The sequence below is a fragment of the Parambassis ranga genome, chromosome 13, assembly GCF_900634625.1.
Source record: "Parambassis ranga chromosome 13, fParRan2.1, whole genome shotgun sequence".
Taxonomy (NCBI): domain Eukaryota; kingdom Metazoa; phylum Chordata; class Actinopteri; family Ambassidae; genus Parambassis; species Parambassis ranga.
This window is the reverse complement of record NC_041033.1, coordinates 10,277,263-10,303,211: the sequence shown is the minus strand read 5'-3', so window position 1 is coordinate 10,303,211 and position 25,949 is coordinate 10,277,263. Positions and strand designations below refer to the sequence as shown.

The following is a 25,949-nucleotide window of genomic DNA, read 5'->3' as shown; positions in this document are numbered from 1 at the left end:
ACAGAGTTTTCTTATTACCTGCCAGGCTGACAGGTTCAGATATATGACTGGACATGCTAATACTCTTACCAGCAGCACTGAGCCAGGCCCTGGAGTCCTCTGATGTGAACAGTCCCTCTTCTAACTCCCTGAAGAAGCGTTTGAGTGTGTTGGAGACATCATCCACCTGATGCTCTCCTTCCTTTAAACGAAGACTGCGAGCATCACGGCGATATCTCTCGCACAGGGCTGCCACACGGGAGTTCACACCACTCTTCCGATAAATTCCCTCTGACGTCAAGCCTTGAAAAATACATCAAAGGATATTCCAGAACATACACAGAAGACTTCCAAAATATAAATTGTTTTTAAATTACTTTAGAGACAGACTATAACAAAACTGTTAACACACCCAGAGCAGTTGTAAATTATTAACAATTAACACATCGATGTAAACTGTAAATGTTATGCGATATTAGAAAAAGGAAACAAGGGAAAGTGCAAAGACAAAAGTGGAGGAAGAACAGAGTTGTTTTGTTGTTATGTATTGTTATTTCTATTTCAGAGATCAAGCAATCGGACACACATAAAGTACAAAGTGTGCACACATTTACAGACAAGGCCAAAACAACAGGTATGTTACTTCACAAAATAGAGATGTTTCTTACCGCACTGTGTGATGTAGCCGATGCAGCTGTGTACTATGACAGGTATGTCTGTCTCTGTGAGCTGCTGCTGGCTCAGAGTGTCTCCTCCACTCCCTGCTGCCGCCTGGATTGCTGCACACCAGCCAGCAAAATCCAGTTTCCTCTCTCCCTCTATGTACAGAGTTCTACATAAAGAGAAAGTGGGCAGAACAGAGAAATGAATTGTCAGCGACAATAACATTCACATTAGCAACATAATAAGCAAATTGCTTTTCTTTAACCCTCTCACCTGCCTTTCTCCACCAGAACCAGGACTTCATTGTCTTGTTGGGTTGCTGTAAAATACACATACACCCTGTTACTGAAATTTGCACAGTACTAAAGTGTAAAAGGAAGGGAAACAAAATATAACATGCACCCAATAAATGTACATAAACAATACTTATGTTTACATGTCTCACTCACAGAGTTCATTCAGTTTGCGGAGGTGGATCTCCTCTCCCTTGCTGTCCTCAAGGTAAACGTAAAGCGTGGAGCCGGCCAGAGCAAACCACCCAACCTTGGATGTTTGCAGGTTCAGGCCATCTTTACACTTCAGGCGACCAATCCGCTCAAAACCCAATTTCAGTAAAGAATCTGCAGTGGCTGGGATAAAGCTCTGCAAACAAAAAATGCACTCTGAGACCTTGATGATTTAACCACTGTGTTTATATGTTTTACTAAAACATTACTAAACACTACCATTTAAACTCAGTATCAAAATAGCCTGCACATATGGGGCAAATAACTCTAAAATGTGTCAGATGTTTCTGCTAGAACCATTACGCAAGTGTGGTCAGGGTGCAAGCAACAATTGCTTCATTTCCCCCCATCATATGTCAGATGTAGAGACTGGTGAGCTAAACAAATATCAAAGACAGAAAACCCTGCCCTGACCCCTCTGCAGAATTTCTCAGCTCAGCGTGGCAAGAACTCCTACTCCTATCTTTCCAATTTCACCATAAAAATGACCAGTTTGCTGTTTATCAATGCATTCTGTGTATCTTTCCTATGCAGGGGACCACTTGAGGAAAACTGTACAAGCTGTTACAGCTGTAAGTCATGGTTACCTTGGCAATAGACTTGACCCAATCCTTATGCCCGTCTGGGTCATCAGTGCCAAACAAGTAGAGACGCTCAGCCTCTGAGTAGAGTTCAAAGGTATAGTCATATCTGAGGATTAAAAAGAAAGGTTAGGCGGGTGTCAGGCTCAGGACAAGATAAAACAGAAAGGAGAGTATAAATAATAAAGCCATGCTGTCTGCCATGCTTGCAGAGGTGAGATTTCAGCCTTAGAACTTATATAACCTTGCATAAAGTTTAAGCTGTAAAACATTGTTATAAATACATGCATAAGAAAGCCATGGAATGTGTGTGAAAAGAGGATGAATGCATACCCATGTTTCTCAGGTGGGTCAACAGCCAAACACACTATCTCTGTAGCCTTTAGTGCTCCATTAGGGTTCGAGTTTCTGTCACTTTCATAGTAGCTGAAGGTGCCATCATTTAGTGTGCACCAGCGGCGACTGAACTCTATATAGATTGGACAAATAAAGATTTATTTGGCATCACATTGCACGATACTATATCAAGCATGATTACAAACCAATGATTACGTTTTACAAAACATAGTTATTCATTATTACTGCGGTCTGTCACTGTGAAGAGATGTGGACGTAAATGTCAGTGCTGCATAGTGTGTGTGTGTACCCTCTTTGGTCTTGCGCTCCGTGATAGCTCGTGCCATGGATGCAGTTTTGAACAGGAAGCCATTATGAGACACACAAGGTTGTGGGAGGTAAGGTACCGGGTCCATGCTCACTTCTATTTCCCGTGGCAGTTCTATAAGAAATAAATGTAAGATAAAAAACTTTATTAATCCCGAAGGAAATTCTTGTGCCAGAGGTATCAAGTTACATTAAATGCAGTTAAGTACAGAGTATAAGAGTATAAGTGTCACTATAATCCAAAATCAGAGTACAGTACGCAGTATGAGCACAATATATGATACATGGATACAAATATGGAGATGTAAGGTGCTAAGTAAACATAAATATAGACCAGTGGAGGGAATGACAGTGATGCCTGACATGATTATCTAGCGCTTCTCCCTACAGAAAGGGGAGGAGTTATACAGTCTGATGGCCACTGGCAGGAAGGACCTCCTGTGGCGTTCTGTGCTGCTCCTCGGTAGTCTCAGTCTACCGCTGAATGTGCTCCTGTAGGACAGCAGTGTGTCGTGCAGGGGGTGAGACGTGTTGTTACGAATACTGAGGAGTTTCCTCAGTATCCTCCTCTCTGTCACCTCCACCACAGACTCCAGCTCCACTCCCAGTACCGAGCCAGCCTTCCTAATGAGCTTGTTGAGTCTGTTGGTGTCGGCCATCTTCATCCTGCTGCCCCAGCACACTACAGCGTAGAAGATGACGCTGGAGACCACCGAGTGGTAAAACATCTGCAGCATGGTCTGGCAGACGTTAAAGGACCTGAGTCTCCTCAGTAGATACAGGCGACTCTGTCCCTTCCTGTATATTGCCTCTGCGAATGTATGTATGAATGTATGATGTATAAATATAAAGTGCAAAAACCTTTTAATTGCTTTGATACTTTTGGTGCAGCCTAGAGAGGGAACATAGATTCGGACAGCTAAACGGTCCAGCCCATAATCTTTATATCAAATATTATGAGAGCCCCTTTCGCAAGAATACAATGTTTTATGTTGTCATTCAATGCATTTTATCTTATTAGTTTGAACAAGTTTTAACATGTTTTATATCGTTTAATCTTCCAGGTAAACCTTGCTTTAATGCTCTGCTCTAGCCTAAGCTTCAAAATACAAATCAGATTCTGCAATCTCATAAAAACAGAATCTATAAAAGTTAGTGATAGAAGTCAGTCAATCTATCATATCTATCGTCTTTTATTTCTTTACAATACTACTGAAATTCACTGCAAACTGTGCAAAATGCAACTGTTACACAAGCATGGTGGCTATACTCCTCTGAAAGTCCTAAAGTCTAAACTAGCAGCTAGTCTAATACTAAATATAACCCATTTTGCCATTCAATCTGTTTTAAACATGGTTGTCATGTTTCCTGTGTGTTCACAGATACTGTACCTGTATTGAGGTTATGATTAATCAGCTCCGCCTGTAAGGGTTGCGAGTGTGCATTGGCCAGAGAGAGAGGGGTGGGACAACCTGCCACGCCAGTTGCACAATTCACATCTGCACCGCAGAAAATCAGACTTAACGTCTCCAGCACATCACTACACTGCGCATTTATACACAGAGCCTGAAGAAAAAGACAGAGGGGGAGACAATGAAGATACAACGAAACAATTGAGCAACTGTGCATAAAGATAACAGATGGAGATTATAATTTGTTGCTTGTTGGCAACAGCCCCCAGCCTTTCATGGTAATGAAGACATGGCGTATTGTATAGTGTCTCTATTACAATACTACTTAAATTTTGAAGGAAATTAAGGTGTGGAAAAAAGAAAGGAAGAAGAAAGGAAAAGGAGAGGTGAAATATGTAAGCGACTGACAGAGCTTTAATCATGTCATATGATGCACTGCAGATCCACTGTGTAGAAAAAAAACAGCTAAATAATCCAAACAAACAGGACATTGTGAGTGGACAGCAACCACCCACTGATCAATGAGCACTGCACAGTATAATGAGCTTTCTGACTGCTTGGTCCTGCAACTGTTAACACAGATATACTCTTTCCATGTCCACAAATGACTGAAGTGTCTTATTTGTTGAAAAATAAATATCCTGCTCTGTCAAAGAAAAAAACTGAAGTAAAAAAAAAAAAACACAGTGTATAAAAGTTAATATATATATACAAGAAGAAGAAGAAGAAGGATGTACTGTTTTCATACCTGTGGGACTGCTTCAAAGGTGCACACATATACACACATATGTTTGTCTTTTGTTACAACCAATAAGATCTTTTGGGTATGTTTGAGAAATTCCACAGCACTCACTCACAGACTGAGCCCCTCCTCTATTTAAGCACTACTGAGCCACTACAAACACATGCAGACAAACAAACCAATTAACATAGATTAGAATTGCTCAAGACACTCATACACACATCCAACAGACCCAAACACAAACTGCATTTTTTCCTCTCTCACACAACATAGAAGACATCTGAACAAAAACTCAAGGTCAGCCATCTAAAGAGAGCAGTGTATCCACTCATCATATAAATGATGAGTACTAACAAAACTGGTGCATATTTAGTGCTGTGGAAACTCTTATTTCATGCAACTTGTAGTTACTTCACTGTTGGCCACTTTAGTCTGCTATAATTGTTCAAAGCCTATTTACATACAGTACAAATGATAAGGGTGCCATTTTGGAGTAAAAATACAAATGAAGTAATAGTATACAAAAATAAAGACAAATGCAAGAATTCAAAGATTTGATTTTAAGTTAAAATAACAGTAGGTAAAAGTAGTGAACAACTTATAGCTGTATTGGCAAAAGTTATAACCCAGAAAAATCAATGCCTCAGATCAATGCAAGTTAACATTAATGACCATACTTTGGGCAAAGCCATATAGATACTGTATTTTGACTACAAGCACAGTGTAGTTCAACAATGCTTTCCTGCCATCACGTATAGGTGATACCAGCACAAAGTTGTAGTGTGTTCTCTAGCAAAATATAACTAACACTCTGGTAAATACATTTGACAGCTGTGTTGTGCCTTACAGTATCTAAGACAATGCACAACAGCAAAGCCTCCTTCTGACCAAGAGCAGTGAACCAATTGGAACAAAGCAGAATGAGGAAATGGGTTGTTTGAGTGTTTGAAGACCTCGCCCTCCAACATCTGCTGCCTATGAAACAGGGAGTAATGCAATAACAGACACACAGAGAGAAGAAGGAAAGGGAATTCAAGAATCTTACCCAATTTCCCCAGAGAGAGAGAGAGCGAGAGAGGACTAAGAGAGATTTTATCTGGGTGTGTCTAAAATCACAGACCTCCATCTGGCCTCTGCAGTTACATGGGACAGAATTGGAGGAAAAGAAAGATGAGAGAAACTGAAGACAGAAAAATATTGTGAATAGAAGATGAAAGCATTTCAGTTAGGCACATTAATCAGTGACTGATTGTACTTGGCTCGAAATTAAACATTATACACTCAGACCCCCTACATACAGACACATACGGACCCAACATATGCAGCCACTTCTGCTTTTTACTGTAGACTTTAATATAGCCTTTGTACTAGACATCCAGCCATAAGTACACCGACACTATATGCACGTATACGTATCTACATATATTAAATCCAGATGAGGAAGAACAGCTAGGCACATATGTTCCATCATTACATCACCAGGGACAGAGAGAGGGAGGTGGAGGTAAAGATCCAGACAGATGGAGGAGAGAGGAAGAATGGATAGCAGGGAAAAACTAAAAAAGAGGGGGAAATTGTAACATAAACAAGCAAGCAAATCCCTTCTCCAGCCGAAATCCCTGCAGAAATGGAAGGATCTATAAAACAGAATCCTACAGTATGAATGAGGATATGTGAGGATATGAGCGAACTCAGCTGGAAAGGAAGAGAAATACAAAACAAAAAGAATGAGCAACAGTGGGAATCAGCAGAAACAGAGTGACTGGGAGATGGAGCAATTCTTCCACTTTCCAAAACTAGAAGCACAAAAATAAGCCCATGAAGAGTTTTTGCTATTGCCCCAGATCTTCAGTATGCTATATGAAGTACCAATAACTTGCTGATTTCACTCAGTCAACAGCAGGCTCAAGCCTGGAAGACCTGGATTAGTCTGAAATGTCTGAGGGGAGCAACGTGGCTATAGATGCTCCTATTTCTCACAAAAACAAAACAGGAAAATAGATCACTCAAACTAAAATGCAAGATAATACAAATCCTTCAGACACTTGGAACACATGCAAAGATACTCTAAATCCGTCAACACATCTCTGTGTTCAATGACTCAGTGCCATACTGTACATACCACTGTGAGACATCTTTTATGCCGTCTCATCACTTCTCTGCTGCCTTATAAACACAGAGGAAACCACCACAACCCTTTTTGAAGTGTTTGGATATTTTCAACAGCTATGAAAAACAAGCTTCAAATGCCAGCCTAATATAATAACACATCAAGGAGGAAAACAGGCTCATGGCTAGCTTAGTTGTTTAGTGAGTTACAAAGCCAAGTTTGCATGCAAAGATGCAATTTTTGGAAAAACATGAACATCATGTTCTTGCAGAAATATATGACGCCCAGGTATTGAATGTAAAACAGTAAAAAAAGGAACAAAGGCAAGAGAGAGAACCACAACAGAGAGGGGGAGAAAATGTCTACTGACAGAGGTAAGCATATTATCTACTCTGACAAGGGAACACACAGAAACAGAGCACAGACCAAAAATACAAAAACAGCACACAAACATGCCTACACAGGCTCATTAATATGCATGTTAACATATCACAGCCCACACAAGCGAGAAACATACACACAATAACTCTAATGTGCATTCACAGACACAACAATCCTTATGTCCCAAGACAAAACCATTAACTATGCCACACAAGCACAGTTAAATATGCACATACTATCAGAGATCCAAAGTCCGTGTTATATTAGCACTGACCTACTCCCATTAAAACACACATTCACACTCACATTCCTGCTACAAAAGCCCACAGATGCAGACACAACATATTTTCACTACCCCTCTCCTAAAACTGTGCTCACGCACCAACCTACCTGGAAGTTCTCAGTTCCTTTCAAACAGGCCTCTGTTTGAATGTCAATCGACAAAGACAGGCACACAAAGTTGCAAAAGTTAAAGCACCTTGTTAGTGAGGCATCAGTCACAGAGTTAAAAAAAACTAGTAAAACTTACAAATAGGAAAAATAGTCAGGAGGGAAGAAATCAACTTTCTTGAGCAGTCACAGCCAAACAATGAGGAGGGCAGAAAGAGAGGAGGGGAGAGGGAGAGGCGGAGTTAAAGCACATTCCAGTTAAACCATTGAGTAATGATGTCACATACAGGAAAAAAAGGAAAAACAAAGTGGAAAGCCAGCACAGAAATAGAGATAAAAACCCAGGAATACATCAATAAACCTGAATTCAGTCTGAAATGCTCAGGTGGTCATAACTTTTTCACTGCAAACATGTTTGTACTAACAAAACACCTGTGACAATAAGACAGGGTTTAGTATTTCTTAAGACAAGTACAACAGTAGCAATGCACTGAAGAACTTAAAAAATTTGAAAGGGGAACAGAGAAAACAGGTCAAGCAACAATCCCCTGAGTGATCATTTTTCCAAGAAGAGTGAAGGTAATTAAAGAAGACTGCAAATGAGTCCAAGAGGTTACTTTTTTACAGACTCCCTAAAACAGTAATAGTTTTAGCAGCAGCAGCAGGAGGAAAAAAGGAAGATGACCAGCACAATCTATTAAAACCAGAAAACTTCCTTTTATCTCCCTCTGCACATCCAAAACCCAATGAATCAGACACACAGACACACTCACACACAAGCCCCAGTGGTTTAAGGGGGAAACATAACTCACAGTCAGGTGCTAAATGTGACTCACTCATACTCTCAGCATGTCTGTGAGCCGTACACATTGTTTGGGGGTATGTGGGTTAAGGAGCTAATGACTGAGCCAGCAGGGTCTGAAACACGAAGACATTTACCACACATGCTGGAGCACAACAAGAGCGAAACATAAAAACCACAAAGCAAGCCATACCCAGGTTGTTCAAACAGCCTACTTCTGATGATCCATTATCAAATAAATAAATTTGAATTGAATTGATTTAAACTGGCCAAATCTAACAAGGGTGGAAATATTATTTTTGTCCCAAAGACAAGGGCACAAAGAATCTTAGGGCAAAATAGAGCATGTGTTAATGATTATTAATCAATACAAAAATCATCAATGGGTAGTAGTTGGAGTAATGGCAGATATATGACTACACATAAACAGAGTGTTGATTCAAACCTAAAAATTAAGGTAATGTAGACAACAGTCTACACTCCAAATATCATCTTCAACTTACATTATTGAGCTCTCTCTGGTGTCCATACAGAGGGTGGTATTTCCTGTATTTGCCCTGGCGGTATTTGTTGGTGATGAAGCGCCGTCTTTCTTCACTGCAGCTAGAGGGTGTTAAAGCTTCACTTGGTGGGACATTAGCTGCCCAGAAACTGTTCGCCCGCTCATTGCCAAGCAACAGGAACACCTGCATCGTAGGTAGAATTAAAGGATGGATTTCATGTTAAGACGGGACGAAGCATGTTGTTCATTTTAAACCTATGTACAATGTTCCTTTGATGTTTATTAAACCAACTAATCCTTGGCACTTTTATCTATTCAAGTCAGCACACTACAACCCATTGCAACACCTAGACTAACTAATGCTTCAGAAATTAGGTAGATTTATTTTCTGTGTATTTACCTGAATAAGCTCCTCTGTCCATACTTTCTTGTCCATCTTCAAACTCCGAACCTTTGAGATGCTAGGACCCAGTCCCCTGTGCTCTCCTAAAACATACACATAAACATTACTGTCAAATTCCACAAGTAGGCCCCATCCTTTTTAAAAAATAAAAGTAAATGCAAACAAAAAACACATGTTAGATTATATTTGGCCATGTATTTTGCACCCAACCTCACTCACACAAACCTGCACATCTTTTGCAGACCACCACACACAGGTTGATGGCAGCCCACTCTGGTTTGGGAGCCCCACAATCGGCACAGAGACTATTGCTAGGCTCCGCCCAGATCCGTTCGGCCACTTCGCTATTGGACAAGGCCTCACCTATGGCATTCTGCATGGCATCCACCCATTGCTCTTTCAGCTGCTCTGTCTCAGCTATGAAACTGCGGAGATGGACAAACACATGGCGAAGGGTTAATCCTGACATGACTGATGAATCTATCAGACTATAGACTGAAAAAGCTTGTTCTAGTCCTCCGTCTGTGTCCTTATGTCTCTAAAGCACACTGACAACTGACTCTTATGGACTTGTTTACGGTAGCTAAATATACTACAAACAAAATTCGGAAACTTTACCAGCTCACATGGATTTATACAGACATACACACAAAGATCTGTGGGTTGACACAGACTCTCATGTCTCTGAATTGTTCCTCTTTTTATATGTCTCGCAATCCATGTGGTTCAATTTACACTTAAAATAGTGTAGCACATAAACACACTTCTTAAATGAAGCATTCATATTTCCTGATGTCCAGTGTGATGTGAAAGTCTGTTTGCACGAAGTTCATGAATTTCTTATATGCACAGTTGACTCTGATGAAAGCATGGACTTGTGTTGTGCAAAACATGTTAAATTCTTTTTTTTCCTAGCATGATGTGACAAAAACAGCTGATGACAGGAATATTTTCCTTTCCATGCGCCTTCATAAATATTTAGTGGGGTTAAGGGAGGTGACTGTGGAGTTCTCCATGGTTTCTGGACAGCATTGTTTTGACAAAAAGCCTGCTGATTTTTGAGTCCTGTGTTCCAGAAGGTGCAAGATACAGTAGTATCGACTGACTGATGACATGGTCACTTCTGATCAAGTAAAACTTTTTTGTTTTGATAAAGGACTGCACAGTGCTATGTACTATACCAATAACTCTGGCCATAATTAAACACTTAGTGTGGTTATTAAAACACTGGATTTGATTTCTCAAACAATTCCTACTATCAGGTTTACATGAAAATACAAACTTTTTCATGTAGTTTGAGACTTTTGAACTACACTAGTTTCACCACACAACTACACATGCGGACAGAGACATACAGTGAAAACACACTGAACATTTCTTAGAAAATAGACCAGCCCTTTCACATTTCCCCATCCTGTCAAGCTGAGCCCTTTCACTGCAAACTGTTTACAGCCAGAAGACCACACACACCACACTAGCTTATGTGTACAAAAGTGTCCTCCCCAGTCTTCTTCACACACAAATACTCAAACAAAACTGCTATTTACATTTGACAGACATCTAGCTGAGGACCCTGATTATAGATGGGGGTGAGTTCTCAGTAAAACAACATGATCTTATTTCTCTATGTATCCTAGCTTCAAGACCAGCTCAGCCACTGATTTATAATGAAGGCTGATAATATCAGCATTCACATAACATAATGTTGAGAAAATTTTACCTCCATTAAAACTCTGTATTATTGAACTGGAAGAATGTATGGTCATCCTTGTGGGAAAACCAACACAACTTACACTGTATACATATGGCAGACAAGTCTGTAAGTGTGCCCCTAACTCCATTAAATAGTATATACAGTACCTGAATATTCTGTAAGGTGTGGTGAGATCAAAACTACGCCGATCTGTGTCTTTCACATTTCCTACATTCATCTCGATGGATGTGATACCCACTCCGATACGATAGTCCTGGAAGGAATAAATGTGTTGTTGTATTTTTGTTAGATCAGCAACAGCATTTTAATACTTCAGTTGAATACCAACATGTTCTTACATCTATATTTTTGTAGAGGAAGACTTTATCTGAGGTGACAACAGTATACAGTTTGGAGCGTAACCCCCTGAGTTCCAGATAGCCCTGATAATCTGGGGCCAAAGGTGACCCAGGATTCATGGTGCTGCGCCAATTGCGCCCCCTGACGCAGTCCTGCAGTACAGTTATCCAGTCATTTCTTTCAGCTGGAAAGAAACACATACAAACACATTTAGAATCATTCATGTAATTAGTAAAATATGCAGCATATACATTTGAACAATGATAAGTGCATATGATGTGTGTGCATGATATATGACCAACAGTAACATGATTCAGCTAAAGCAGACAGACCTTCACTTTCAGCCCTGAAGATAAAGGTTCTGTTGTTTGTGACAACGTCAAATTTCAGCTCTCCCACACTGGTCACATTAGTGATGAACGCTGTTGATATGATCCCTTTGGAATACACCTCCTACAACACACCACACCCACAGCAACACATTCTCTGTTGAATAATCCCACGTCTATCATTCTTTATGCAGATTATGCATGCACATTGACACAATTAGCAGGAAGTGATCAGCTGTTACCTTGTCATTGTCAAAGTACCTCAGATAGTCAACATCTAGCTTTACCCATCGTCGCTGATAATATAGAGCTCTGTCAGGAGGGCACACAAAGTGACATATATTTAAAAATAATCATAGTCATTTTCATGTGAAACATTTGGACAGGAACAGCTACATTGCATTCCATCATAACATTTTGGTTTTGTTGATACTATTAATTAGATCCATGTAGGGTCTTATAGCAGAGGAGAACCTCAGCCTGTGTGTCTGTGCGGTCATTTATACCCCTGTGGTGGATTCTTGTCCAGCCAACCCATCTTGATAACAGCAGAGAGCTGTGTGCTGTCTTCTTTAGAGGCTGAAGCCAGTCTGTCACGGCTTGGTAGGTACACACTGCCTTTGAGGTTGCTGGAGCCCTCTTCCTGACTTTGGATGAACAGAGAGCATGTAAACAAAAATACTTTTTTTTTCCATACAAAGTCTTCAAGGGTGACAGTTTAATAAACTAAACAAATAAGAGCTAAAAAAAATCCTAGAATGACACAGATGGTAAGTGGGCCTTCCAAAAGAGCAAGCTGTTATATTAACTGTATTATGTAATGAGAAAATGAATTTCTGATATCATTTCCAACTTTCCCAATCTTTCAGAATTTTTAAAGCTGCCAATTCAAAAACATAAATTGTGTTTTAAGATCAATTGTGAGTGCATGAGCAAAACATCTATGTTATAAAGACAAAGTCTTTCTGTGTTTGTGCAAAGGGTTTGTTGACTCACTCATCATCATCCAGTAGCTCATCGTCACTGTATAAAGAAGTGCGCCACCCCTTTGACAGCCTGGGTACTTGCAGGGACATTTCCTATTGAAGAAGACTAAGGTCATTCCTGGTACCACAGGAGAAGATGAGGAAAAAAGAGTAACACTCCCAATAACTCTGCTTACTCTTACCCTGTCCGATGTGTTCACTGGATGAACACTGGAGTAAACCAAGAAGGAATCCTCATAGTCATCAGAATTATCCTCCACTGATCCAGATGCTGAGCAGGGGTAGAGAACAAATGAAATTGTACAGCTTTGGTTAGTATATACAGTATTTTTTTTCAACACATATTTTGCAGGACTGACACAAAAAAGATGCTGCAAATGTCAGCAATCAGTATTGGAGGGGTTGGAAGGAACTGGGATAAAGTTCTTTGCTGGAAACTGCTTCAAGGTGATATATATTTGATACCAGTTTACCACACATGAAATAAAAGTAAGAGATTTCAAGGTCTGTGTTTTGAAAGACAGCAGCACTCACGTAAAACCCTGTATATTACTGTGCTGGCAATAGGTTTTAAAACTAAGGTAGACTGGAAATAGAAAGAAGTATCAAAAAGTGTGTGGTTAAAATCTGCTCGAGTGGGAAGTATCACATTTAAGGGAAGCTTTCTGACCAAAGCACTGTAGAGCACATTTTGTCATTCTATATATATATTTGACCTGCCAGGAAACAGATGACATGATTTTTTTAGCAGTTTAAAGGCTGATAAATGTGCAGCAAGATCACAAATGTATAGTGTAAGTATTTATGCAAACTTGCAGTGATTTTGTTTTACAATTACATCTTAAAGTAGTAGTAATATTAAGTAAAATTGAGACCACTTTAAGGCCATATGTGCCTGGATCAAAATGTTCCTGACACCAATTTTGGTGGGGCACAGGCTGTATCAAGGATCACTTTAAATTAGCTTAAAAAAACAGCCCAAAACCAAGCTGTCCTTCCACGGTGTCATATCACATCTGCATAAACAGCTGATCTCACTCCATAAAAGCCTCATCCGAGGGTAACTGTACACATCTGTGTTGCAAATACAGTATTTGTGTTCTCCCCAGTGTCTAATAATCATATAAGAGGTAGGTTATACTACTTACTGTACGGACAGGGAGGTGGGGGGACCCTTCTAGCAGGCAGAGCTGGCTGTGTGTCAGGTGGAGCTGACTGTTGTGTGTGTTCGTGCGTTTGAGGAGTCCTAACTCGAGGTGGGATGTGTGGAGTTGGTTCTTTCAGCGAAGTCACGTCTCTCTGCGTCTCATCCGTGCTGGTCTTGGTGGGAGATGGGCTGGGAGATCAAGGAGAGGACAGGTCAACAGAGGTTTGAGGAAGAGGAGCATCCTCCTTGCACACCATGACAGTCTCTGAACAGGTAAAAGTTCCACGCAGACGGCTGATTCTATGCATCTTCTGGAAAGAAAGGAAGGTGATCTCTTTTTAACTCTCTCTGCTACTTTTTTCTCATTCTATCATAAAATCTACTAATGATGACGATGTTTGAGATTTGACTCCAAGTAACAACTATAAAACATCCTGCTGCTGGAAACAACGTTGTGCTTTCTCCCAGGACTCAAGAAGGAAACTGTTGTAAAATGATTCAGTACAAAGTATTGACTGCTGCTCTGTGACACTTAAAGAACTGAACCCACAATTGTGGGAAGCTTGTGTCCCCATGCTCTCCTGCTGACTGTCGCCTTTTCTTTTTTCTACTTCTGGCAGGTCTGAACCTGCCTTAGCTCCAAGCTACCATCATCATGTAAACACTGCATACCAGAGTAAATACATACACACAGAGACACACAGTATATGGCTATTTATGTGCCAAGTTGTACAATGTATCATGTTGAAAAATAAGGTTGGGCATTGTAGCTCTCCTGCCTTTATTACTGTAGCAGCTTAATTCTGGTTAGCCTCAAGGAAACACCTTTTAGACTCAGCAGGACCAGAAAAACAGGCTTCTGTTCTATTCCCAGCAACTCTATTTATCATCATCTTGGCAAATCCTTCTGAAGTTATGGGTGCCGAGTCATAACATTCAGTGTGAGAAACAAATTTGACTGACAAAAGAGAAACTCTCCACATTAAAATCACTGATATTACACTATTTCTATTAGATCATCAACAAAAATCTGTTTGTAAATTTCCTCACTGGCTTCAAGAAGACGCGCTTTTTCGTATATTTGGTAGTACAAGGCTTAAAAATACAGCTTATATCTTGCTAGGTTGCTTACATCCAGGTTAAGCACAATGTAAAGCAATTTTACTACATGAACAATAATTTTAGCAGCAGCACATTATGAATGTATGTGCAATTCAATGCAATACAAGACCATGAAGAAGCAAACAGAGACATACAGAGACAATACATGCATTTTCTTGGGCCACAGTTAGAATAGCAGGCTAAGTATTTCAGCCATTATAGTCTTCCTAGTCATTTACTTGTGTTCTTTCTCTGGGATCTCAGCCACATTGTGTCATTCATTTAGAACCTTGTGGGTATTGCCCAGAGTCTCCAAAGAGTTGGACATGCCTAAAATACCTCTGTTCCTGGAATAGATGTGTGTGTGTGTGTGTGTGTGTTATATTTTTTAAGAAAATGACTCCCCACTCCATCCATGCAAATGAACTTGGACACCCTGTACTTTTGGTCTTTTGTGTCAATAAACTTATTTACACTCTTCAAAGTCAGTCCAGTGGAACAACCACTTTACCACTAACACCACATCAACCCTCATCTTGATCTCACATCTTACGTTCGCATGTCAATAATATCTGGGCCAAATCATTTTACCAGCATATTTAAAACGTGCCAAAATGCAGAACATATACACATAGAACTAAAGTTCTCTTGTTTACTTATCTACTGATGCAAAATACAAAATGTATTAGACAGTAGGTATGAATGCAGTCCTGATCATTGTGGAAAGCCCAATCCAGTCTATGTGCTATAGTGCTATAGGAGTGTGGTATATTTTGTTCTACATCAGCTTTTTGTGCCAAATATCTGACAGCTGAGTAGCTGAATAATTGGCAAGATAATGTGAAAATAGAGAATTATTACTAATTTACCCTTCTGTGCAGATGGAAGTTTATACATTATGCTTTATCTTTTAACATAGTCAACAGAGTTCATTATCATGTCTGCAAATACAACATAGGACAGATTTTGAAGTATATAAGGGCAAGAGATGCAATTCAATTCATTTAACTTTTTATGCTGCTTTATGCTTCTTTTCTCACTGTTAGGCTTAGTCAATAAGTCTTGTCAGGCCCAAACAATAATAAATGGATTTATTTCACAATGCTAAAGAGTGTATGTATGCTGACATGCTGATGGGAAAATCAAAAATGAGTACATAAGTCTAGTTTTCTATCCATCCAGTATTGTGAAAGTTCCTCTTTAATCCTCCCACTTTTTTGTTTCCTTCCCATAACTTAAAAAAAAAAACTAAAAATACAAGATATTAGTCACATATTATGGCAAAACAACTTGGTCACTGCATTTCTTAACAAAGCTCAACTAATTAATCAAATAACATAACTCATGGAAACTGGTTTATGTTTGTTCACAATGGCCAAAGCAAAACAGTAGGAAACAAAAACTAAAAGTAACTTACATTTTTTAAATACGATTAAAAATACACAAGCTATGCATTAATTGTGCTCAATAATAAAACAAAAAATTATACATACAACCAACAATGACGGGAAACTGGTGACACAGTTCCTCCTTGCTAACAGAGGAAGAGTGCTCAGAGGGGTCTGCTAGCTAGTTTCTATATATAACTTGGTCTCTGATAGGTAACTTATGACACTGACACTGACGAAACTATGTACTTGATGTTTCTTTCTTTTCCTCCCACACAATGTGTGTGTAGAAAGTTAAACAGTTCAAATTTATTCAACGTTACCGATACAAATGAGCACCTTTGTAAGCCAGCATGGCTTCCATGCGTTAGAAGTGTTAAATCTAATCTAAACGTAGCAGTTTGACAAACATTATCACCATGCCAGATAAACATACCAGGAATGCCTTTGCAAAATCCCATCTTTCTTGTTTGTTTTGGATTCTTTGTAGATGTACAGATAACACACCAATGCCACTGTCAGTTCCATAAACATGTATTGCCCGAGGACAGAACATATTGTCTGGTTTCATGTTGAAATATTAAAACTTGAAACCACCTTCACCTAGTTCGAGTAAAACATCTCTTAAATATAACCGTAGCTTCACTGTCTCACTTAAATTAAAGTAGCACAGCAGTGACAGAGGAGAAACACAGCAAGGAAGACAGAGCACTTTCTTTGTTTGAAAGACAGAACAGCATGGAGAGAAGAAGAGAGTGCATGCTAAACATTACTACAGACAGAGAATAAATATGTACAGATAGAGGTTCAATAAATGTTACCTGTTACATGTTCAAAAGGAGTCCTCTTCTTGATGATCTCACACACACACAAACACACCATAAAAGCAGGAGGAAATGACTAGAAGATGGGAGGAGGCAACAGCACAGACAAGGAAGAGTGAAGCAAGTGAGTGTGTGAATGTGTTCAGATAGACGCTGCAAAGGTCTGTGCTGGTTCCTGGTTACAATTCACTTTAGTCTTCCTCACTCTCTTTATTCCTCACTCTCGTTCTTCCCGTCACTCACACAGGCTAAGCTAAGCTTTTTTTTTTAACCACTCTGTTTTGTTCTCCATTGTAACTTCCTCTCTTTTTCTATAACTAGTTTCCCTTTAAAACACAGGAAAACAAATGTTACTCATAACAGAACAAGTCCAATGCCTGATGCGAGGTTTAAGTTTCTTTTCCTTACAGGTTATGAAACACAACAAGAAAAGATTTTCTTATGTTTGCTATAACTACAATAACACAGAGACATGTAATGTCTGCGTGCTTTTACCATCTGCCAAACTCATCATATTGTACAAATAGTAATTAAAAAGTGTACAATAGTAAAAACACACACTGTTTTCAACCAACCACTAGGCTTGTCCTCTTTTCAGGAAGTACTTTAAAGTACCCAATAAACCTCTGTGGCTTAACTGATACTTAAGTTGAGAAAAGATGCATTTTTTCAACTTGGCCAACAAGTGGCAGCACAACCCACAACCATTTCACAGGAAAGATACTTGAGCATTTCTCACAGCACAGCTGAACATATTGTATCCTTTATACAACACAAAATAGTAAACACTTGAAAAAATAAGTTTATAACCTTCTACCATACAGAAATTCAATAAATTTGTCCAAATTAAAGTAAAGAGTTAACCAAAAGCAAGTTGTATTTATGCAATGTGGGAGAAAATGTCAGTTTGGATCCAAATGACTAAAATGACTAAAATGTTGCACTGGTAACCCGCTGAGTGTGTGCCTTTTTTAAAAAATGTTGTAAGTGAACTTAATATCAAACCACAAACACAGCAACATAAGGGCGCTGCAATAAGGATTATTTCAAAAACAGCCTTACCTCTGAGTTTTGGCAGTCTGTGTTAGAATCCGCTGTGGGACTGGTGGAGGGCCTTTGGGTCCTGTCCCTACCTTGGGAGGGAGAGGTGGAGCATTTCTCTCATTGATAGGGGAGGCGGTGGGGGAGATTGGTGAAGATTTTCTACCTATATCTACTTCCAGATGTTGTGCAGGCAGCTGAATGGCTAATGTCTGAGGCCTAGTTTGGGTGGAGGAGAGGTTGGGTGAGCGGACCGGTGCATATGTGGGGACTGGGGTGGAACTCGAGGACACAGACCTGGGCTGTACAGTAGGTGCTATGACTGCATGGCTGTCTAGTTTAGGGGAGGCAGGGGTCTGAGCTGGAGGAAGAGAGGACATAGAAGAGGTGAAACGCTGTGGAGGGCAGTTGGGCATGCTCCGTGGGGGGACTGGGGGTAAAGAGGTGTCAGAGGATGGAGAGCCGAGGGAGCTATAGTTACAGTCAGCTGGAGCACTTGAGCGAAACTTCGTCCTCTCTTTAGGCACTGGCTTTCCTCTGTCTCCATCCAGTCCTCCGTTACTCTCTTCAGCTTTTTCTCTTCCAGGCTCTGTTTGTTTTTGTCCAGGAACTGGCTTCTTCTCATCTTCTTCTTTAGTGTTCTCTTGAGGTCTGTATGCTTGTCTCTCCTTAGGGACTGGTTTCTCTCTCTCCCTAGGTATTGGTCTCGGTGACTCCCCTTGCTTTTTCTCAGGTTTTTCTTCTACTGGTGTTGGCACAGGCCTCTCTCTCCACAATATTTCAGCTTGACCCATTTCCTCTGATCTCTCAGATTGTTCAAAGTGAGAGTGTGTATCATGACTACCATGTGTTTTGCTCAGGCTAGCCAGGATGCGTCTCTGGTGTCCTGGCAGGGTGATGCCCATCTCTTCCAGCTGATCTGGTGTGAGGTTGCGACACTGTCGCAACGATGCCAACCCGGCACTCTGAAATGCATTAGAATACTGCTCCAGTCGAAGCATGCATAGCCAGTCCCACACATCTGTACAGGAATCGGACTGAGACATGACTGAGTTGTGTGGGTGTCCAGCATGTGTAAAGGGTCGACATTCACAGGGTCCACTTCAGATCATGGCTCACACAACCTGCGGAAGAAACAAAACACATACATTTTAATAAAACACATGCCCCTTCAGGGTTTTTCACAAGTAAAATGGATTCAGAAAGACAAACATGTATGATTGATATATTGAATTGAACTAACAGGTTTAGAGGTCTCTCACCTCATTTAAAGAGTAATAAATAAATAAACAGTAATATTCCCTTCCACTTCATTCATTTTGATGAAGACTACTATTCTCACCAGTATTTCTGTTGAAGACTTACAAACATATAACTATAACTATAATACTGAACACATAGAAAGACATTGGACGTACACAAAATGAATGCAATTTCACAACAGACCACTATGAGAGGAAGTTTAGAGTATGACACAATACGTACAACATACAAGGCAAGTTTTGACAGACACTCAGTTCTCCCTTCAGCTCTCCACTCCAGTATTGAATGCAGCATAAGTGGATTCAAGATTCCACAAAGTATTCTGATCCCTCTCCATTAGCACTCTCTTAGCACCCTATCCACTCCAGGTTTTTTTAAGTCTTGGCACATAAAGTATTGTGACAGTCTTCAGACTGAGTTCCAGCTCCTAGCATTCACGTGCAGCAAACCTGCTTGACAGAAACAATTTCCGCATTTTTGCTGCCAAACGTTTTAGTTAAACACCTTCTGCATTGGCTTTATTTCTCTGCCTCATACCTCCGACCACACAGGAAGCTGCTGGTTTTCCAGGCACAGCCACAAATGCTGTCTTTCTTCACACACAGTCTAATGTGGGACCTGCACACTGAATATCACTAGGTTCAAGACACTGGATATGTACCTTGACAAAACAAGAATGTAAAATACATCTATGTGATCAGCTAAAAGTCATTAATTAATTAGTATGTGTAGAACTACATTTCATTTTAATGACTGTAGGTGGAAGCTTTTAAGGCTGAGTGTGTGTTGAAATGAATGTGGTACATTTCTTCTTAAATGTTTCCTTAGCCAGAGAACATGGAGACACTGAATCTTGCGCTTGTCTCTGATTAAACGCAGTTCCTATTTTTGAATTGAGGAACTCAGAAACAGTCCATGCAATGAAATACAGTCTGGTCATCTGGAGTGTGCACCCTGGATAAACAAACACACAAGCAAAAATTACATTTTTGCACACACGCATAATTTATCCAGGATGTCAGCATCTTTTTTTGTTTTATCTCAGCGCTTTGTTTCAGTGAAGACTATAGCCTCGTGTGAGGGCGTTGATGAATTTAAGGTCAACACCAAGCGGTGTTAAACACTCATTTAAAAGGTGACAAAAACTTCACTTCACTCTTGTTGAAGGCTTGAATGTGTGCAGCCACACCATAGATTTTTTGAGTACAGGATGAGTGAAAACTGTTTTTAAAGGACATACTTTCTTACCCTTTCAACTGATTAATCACCTCAATTTTTCCCACTTCTGAAAGAGGCACCTTCCACCTCCCTTCTCCGCTGTGCTGTATGTGGCTAATCACAACCGAGGCCTCTCAGATGCAAACAAAACTGATACAGATCTTTTCACCTGACTGTCAGCAGCAAGGCAAACAATTCACAAAACTGTCAGCATATTCTTTCAGCTGCTGAAATCAACCATAAGTGCAGTTCTTTTCCTTTCCTTCCATTTTTTTCTGCAGTTCCAACCAACATTTCTCAATTCATTCACCTCTCCACTCTCTCCCTCCATCTTTATCCATGCTCGCTCCCTCCCACTCAGAAAGCTGCCAATAACAGGGTCTCTGTGCTGCCTTTACAATGGGGCATTCTGTTGCCTAGGCAAGTACACGCACACACTAACAAGAAGGAAGGAAATCATGGTGGGGGTTGGAGGCTGCTCACACACTCTAAAACAAGTGCTCACCTAATAATATTGTGCGAGTTAGTTTGTGTGTGAGTGTGAATGTTCCTGGAGGGTGGGGGGGTTGCCTCACCAATTGTTTTTCAGGTCTCATATCCCTTTTTGCTTTGACACAGAAACGGATATCAAAGATTCCTCATTTGGAATGTGATGAGCACTAGCTGACATGAGGAGTAACTGCTTACTTCCCTGAGATTGTTTCAAAAGACACTATCAGCCTGCAGGGCCGTGCGAACAAAATCAGTCAAATGATCTCCACACATTTTCTCTTTAACACCTCTGCAAACACTAAAAACACACCATGTCATTTTTGCTGTCCGCTTTACTCACCACATTTACAGTACACTATTACAGTGTACAGTCAAGGCTAAAGAGGTCTGGCTATGAAACACAGCCTAATACATTCACATATTTTTTACAAACATAGGAAGGGTGACATTCCTAGGAGAATCCTAATTTCATTCTATGCATTTTTTTATCAGTCACATGATGTGAATTTTAAACTTTCTGGTCCAACATAGGGTGTTGAATATGCCGTTATGTAAAATCCTCTGCAGCACGACCACTCTATCATGTTACATAGTGAAATGCACCTGTTACAATTTCCTTTAACCTACTTCTTACAAAGGTCAAGTGAAAGGAACTGCTTCCTAATCATCTTCAGGCTTGATATACAACAAATGCTAACAAAAGTTTAGATCCCCTTTCATGTGAAACGTTCAATAGAAAATTAAGTTATACTATCACATCACACATATAGTAGTACAGCAGGAAACTAGAGGCCTAGAACTTGACACAGCACTGCATTGTGATAACTCTGTGTGTACAATTGTGATCGGTTCAACACTAACCTCACTGCCACTATGAAATCAACAGCAGCTGTAAAGGGATATATCATTTCAAGCCTTTAAATGCAATTTATTTCAGATTCTTCTTATAGTTGAAATGTTGCAGTGTAAGAAAGAGTACTAGTGGTCTATTCAATTTACTAATGCTAATAATAGCTTATAACATGTATTGATGTTAGTGTTTTTGCTGATGTGGTTGAGACCACTTGGAAAGGCTGTCAGTATGTTAGACAAATATTAAGACAAATTCAAACAGACCTTCAGTCCAGGTAATGACAACACCAACTGAAAGACTTTCTGAATGGGATCAATACATGCTGTGGCATTTTACTTCCTACAATGACCTTGCAAAAAACAATGCTAGGAAAGCTAATGGCACATCTACAGGCTAACACAACATGTAAAGACTGCAGGATATCAACGTTATCATGATCTCAGTGTTTCAGCTATTATGTGGTTAAGTGCATTTCCTTGTTTATTAAAATCGCTTTGGATGTACTGATACGAACTACTGCACGTTTAATGAATGTTTGTCCCAAAGTCAGTCTTCACAATGTTAGAATGTAAGCCACCTACATTCTTGCTTTGCTGGGCAGCTAACACAGTGAAGCTGCACAGTATATTGCCAGATGTGTCAAATTTGCATTTCCATAACTTTTTCATTTAACCTCAGAGTTTGATCAATATGTTGTCCTTGGTTTGCATTGAATTGCTGAAGAACACACTCACACACACAAAGGACATGACTCATACACACACCACTAGACACACTGCTGCTTTCAGCCCACTTTCAATTAGAGCTGAATAGTGACTCAGTCCTGCCAGTACAGCAATCTATCCGAACAATGTCCTCTAGTGAACAACTGTGTGTGCATGCATACACACACTTACTGCTAACGCTTCAGGGTGCAACATATTTTCTATAGCAACTCACCTCAACCTAGTCACCACTGTTTATCTTGGAATCCTTTCATTCAGTTGGTCATTAAGTCATCAGGCCTGTAACAAAAATCTGAGGTGGATCATATTTTCACTTGGTATTACTGAAAATACTGCTGCAGCTTAGTTATTAGCTCAAAATGACCATCCAAACACGTAAAGACCTAAAGAGGATTTACTCATACGCTTTGTTAAGAAAAGATTTGTTGCAGGACTTTAGGCAGCATTATACTGCATTTGTTTAGCTACATGTAACAACAATGTGCATTCACTTACATTTTTGAATGATCCATTTTGAGAATATGTACAATCCTTAAGTTAAATGTATAACCTTTCATTCCGTTCATGATGTCATTGTATCACAGGCTCCAGTTATTATGTCTTCTTGTCATTTGACCAATGTAATTTTGCAATCACACAGTTTTATCTGTCCTCAACAACTGAAATATCCTTCTTGTCACCTCATGAGTGATTCAATTGCCAGTAATCGAGTGAGTGTATGAGACATAGGAAGAAAAAAAACTCAATTGGTACATCAAAGGGGGATCAAGATAATGGAAACAGATGGAAATAGACTAACCTTTCAACTGCAATGATACGGACATGATTCATACATAATTTAAAGCTTACTTCCTCAATAGAAGTAAAACAAGATTGTGAATTTGAATTGGCTTTACTTAGCAAAGCATGCATCTCACACTGACAGACACAAAACCTCAGGTTGTGGGGTAGAGACATATGCTTCTATCTGTGATTTGATAAGAAACATCTTGTAAATCTACTTTATGGGTGTTGGGGAGCAGTTTAATGCAGGGCAAAAAAAGGGTTAGTGGGTACCATGATACTGCTACAACAGCTATTTTTGATGACTGCAAAAAACATTTTAGCAAGCTATATTTGTGTTGCCCTTTGATACAATAAAGTTTTGGCTTCTGTAAGGGCCTGTGACCCTCAGGCCTATGTTATGTCTGCAACCTGTATATTTATTTTCATTTATTAAAAGGACACATTTACACAGCTAGCATATAAGAAAGCTTCTAAAATTAGTTTGCTAATGTTACTTGACAAATCTTACGAGGGTGCGCTGCTGAAACCCAAACAAGTCTGTCACAAAGTTAATTTTCTTAGATATTTAGTTTGGTGACTACCAGACAGAATCTGTGATTACATTCAATTTGTCCATTGGAATCTCCATCTAATTTCTACATGGCCTTTGCTACAGACGCCAACCAAAGTCACATCATAGCTGAATAACTTTCTGGAGAGTTTGGACTTAACAGCATTGTGACTGTTCCTTAGGTTATGTCAAAAAATGAGAGAGAATCAGGGATTCAGGATAGCCACCATGGTTTGAGCCAGTTTTTCTACAAATATTGATGAGATCCATCATCTGACACCGTGACAAACCTACACTGATAATAAAAAACACTGGCTATTATTAACTGAACACATAAGTAAAAGTAATTATTTAACCATAACAGGCAGGAACAGAGCTGCCACAGTCAAAACTGAACTGTTGATGAAAATTTGCATTCACAAATTTTAAGTGTCTTTAGAAGATAAACCCAGGCATGTAAATAGTGTCTATTTTAAGTCTTTTACCCTGCACAAACAATGTTCCTCTTTGACTGAGAAGACCATACCAAACAGATCACATCTATATTTAAAAAGAAACTATTTCAATGAAACGGAAAAAAAGATATTATCTCAACAACTTATCTTAGAGTTTGTTTACACGGATTCACAAATGACATGAGTTCACACCTTAACATCTCAGTGTATGAAGTCAAAACAGCACAAATACAGAAGGCAGGCTCGCACTGGAGCGCATAAAAACAGAAATATACTGTACTCCTACTACAGCAGAGTGCAAAGCCTGGATGAGCACCTGTCAACAATCCACCTGCTGACACACACGTAAAAATCACGATGTAAGAAATACAACCTCTCTTCACACACACTAAGGTCCAATCACACATCTTTTAAGTTTACTTAAAGAATTTGAACTGTCAACATCCATGCGATCAGGGTAGCAATAATAAATTCCCGTGGGGATAAGCAGTTCGACGGAGAGAGAAGTAAGCAAGAAACATGTATTAAAACTATACATCAACTAAAATAAAGACAGTGCATTGTTTCCTTCTCTGTTCAGTTACTAAACTGCCAAAAGCAGAACTGGACACAGAACTTTCAAAACTTTAGGCCAAAATGTTTTATTTTATTTAGCCGGCTAAGCTAACGATGCATTGAAGCTAACGGTCAATTCGCCTAGTAACACTTTCAGAGTTTGGACATCCTACTGTTGACTTGGTGTGTTTAAGTTTACTCTTATCAGCTGGCCGGGACAGTTCCTCCTGGGAAAAAATAACAAGTTGTAATTTACTTACCCCTGACGAGTCTTCGCAAGTGTCCCACTTGATAAAATAAAGATTTTGTCTCCGAGGACGAATTAGTGGACAAAACTGCGACGCCGAGTAGCGGCTCACATTTTTTCTCCCACGGCCGAAAAGCAGCAACAAGCGACTCTCTCACAGGCGCGAGGCGGCGGGTGAGGAGCCGCAGCGAAGAAGAAAGTCTCACTTCCGGGAACACCTTTCAAAATAAATACGCGTAGAATTTTTCAACATTTGTTGTGTTTTATTCTTTAAGGCAACAACATTATTGTTGACTGTTTTTCTTTAGAAACTATGGCCGACTTGATAAAGATAAAAATCCCAAAACTTCCGTGAAACCATCATGTGACCGCTGAGACAGACTGGACAGACCAGGCGTGTTTACATGCAAATGCCGATTAACACTCCCATTTACCTCTCAGAAGCGAGAATTAAAGCTTAAACAGAGTTATCTTATGTCAATGATTCACATGCAAGTTAGACAGTGGTACAAAGGCACAAGTAACTATTATTAAACCCTAAGATAAACTGAAAAAATACGTGTAAGTTGAATTTTGGAGACCTATGTGTTCCTCAGCAATAATACCTTTCAGCTCCTGACTCATTGACTATTCAATGGATTAAAGCCAGTTCCAAGCCAGAGCCCACATGGGGACACAACAGGTAAATATAATCCTAAAAATAATCTACTGTGACCCGGTAACGGTGATGTGGCATTTATAAAAGCAGACTACTTCATGTTTTCATTGTAAGGTCCCATAATAACCAGAAGAGGGCAACCAC

At 39.7% G+C, this 25,949-nt stretch overlaps 1 protein-coding gene across 8 annotated transcripts in view; it reads right to left on the bottom strand.

Moving 5' to 3' along the window:
• Positions 1-25,347, bottom strand: part of arap1 (ArfGAP with RhoGAP domain, ankyrin repeat and PH domain 1) — a 35,768-nt gene extending 10,421 nt beyond the window's left edge. For 4 of the 8 annotated variants that reach the window (XM_028419460.1, XM_028419464.1, XM_028419465.1 and 1 more), the window contains exons 1-22: positions 25,161-25,347; positions 18,025-19,127; positions 13,651-13,838; positions 12,685-12,773; positions 12,513-12,595; positions 12,023-12,163; positions 11,759-11,828; positions 11,520-11,640; positions 11,187-11,371; positions 10,995-11,101; positions 9,360-9,559; positions 9,132-9,217; positions 8,733-8,915; positions 7,428-7,457; positions 3,784-3,958; positions 2,376-2,507; positions 2,063-2,198; positions 1,736-1,838; positions 1,092-1,284; positions 916-961; positions 648-811; positions 70-282 (exon numbers count right to left, since the gene is read on the bottom strand). In XM_028419460.1, the coding sequence (XP_028275261.1) occupies positions 70-282; positions 648-811; positions 916-961; positions 1,092-1,284; positions 1,736-1,838; positions 2,063-2,198; positions 2,376-2,507; positions 3,784-3,958; positions 7,428-7,457; positions 8,733-8,915; positions 9,132-9,217; positions 9,360-9,559; positions 10,995-11,101; positions 11,187-11,371; positions 11,520-11,640; positions 11,759-11,828; positions 12,023-12,163; positions 12,513-12,595; positions 12,685-12,773; positions 13,651-13,838; positions 18,025-19,049 (3,670 nt within the window). In that variant the 5' untranslated portion in view covers positions 19,050-19,127; positions 25,161-25,347. Of the gene's footprint in view, positions 1-69; positions 283-647; positions 812-915; positions 962-1,091; positions 1,285-1,735; positions 1,839-2,062; positions 2,199-2,375; positions 2,508-3,783; positions 3,959-7,427; positions 7,458-8,732; positions 8,916-9,131; positions 9,218-9,359; positions 9,560-10,994; positions 11,102-11,186; positions 11,372-11,519; positions 11,641-11,758; positions 11,829-12,022; positions 12,164-12,512; positions 12,596-12,684; positions 12,774-13,650; positions 13,839-18,024; positions 19,128-20,514; positions 20,531-22,768; positions 22,804-25,160 lie in introns of those variants that run through there. The other 4 variants (XM_028419463.1, XM_028419461.1, XM_028419458.1 and 1 more) reach the window with 3 other exon arrangements.
• Positions 25,348-25,949: the final 602 nt, after the last annotated feature.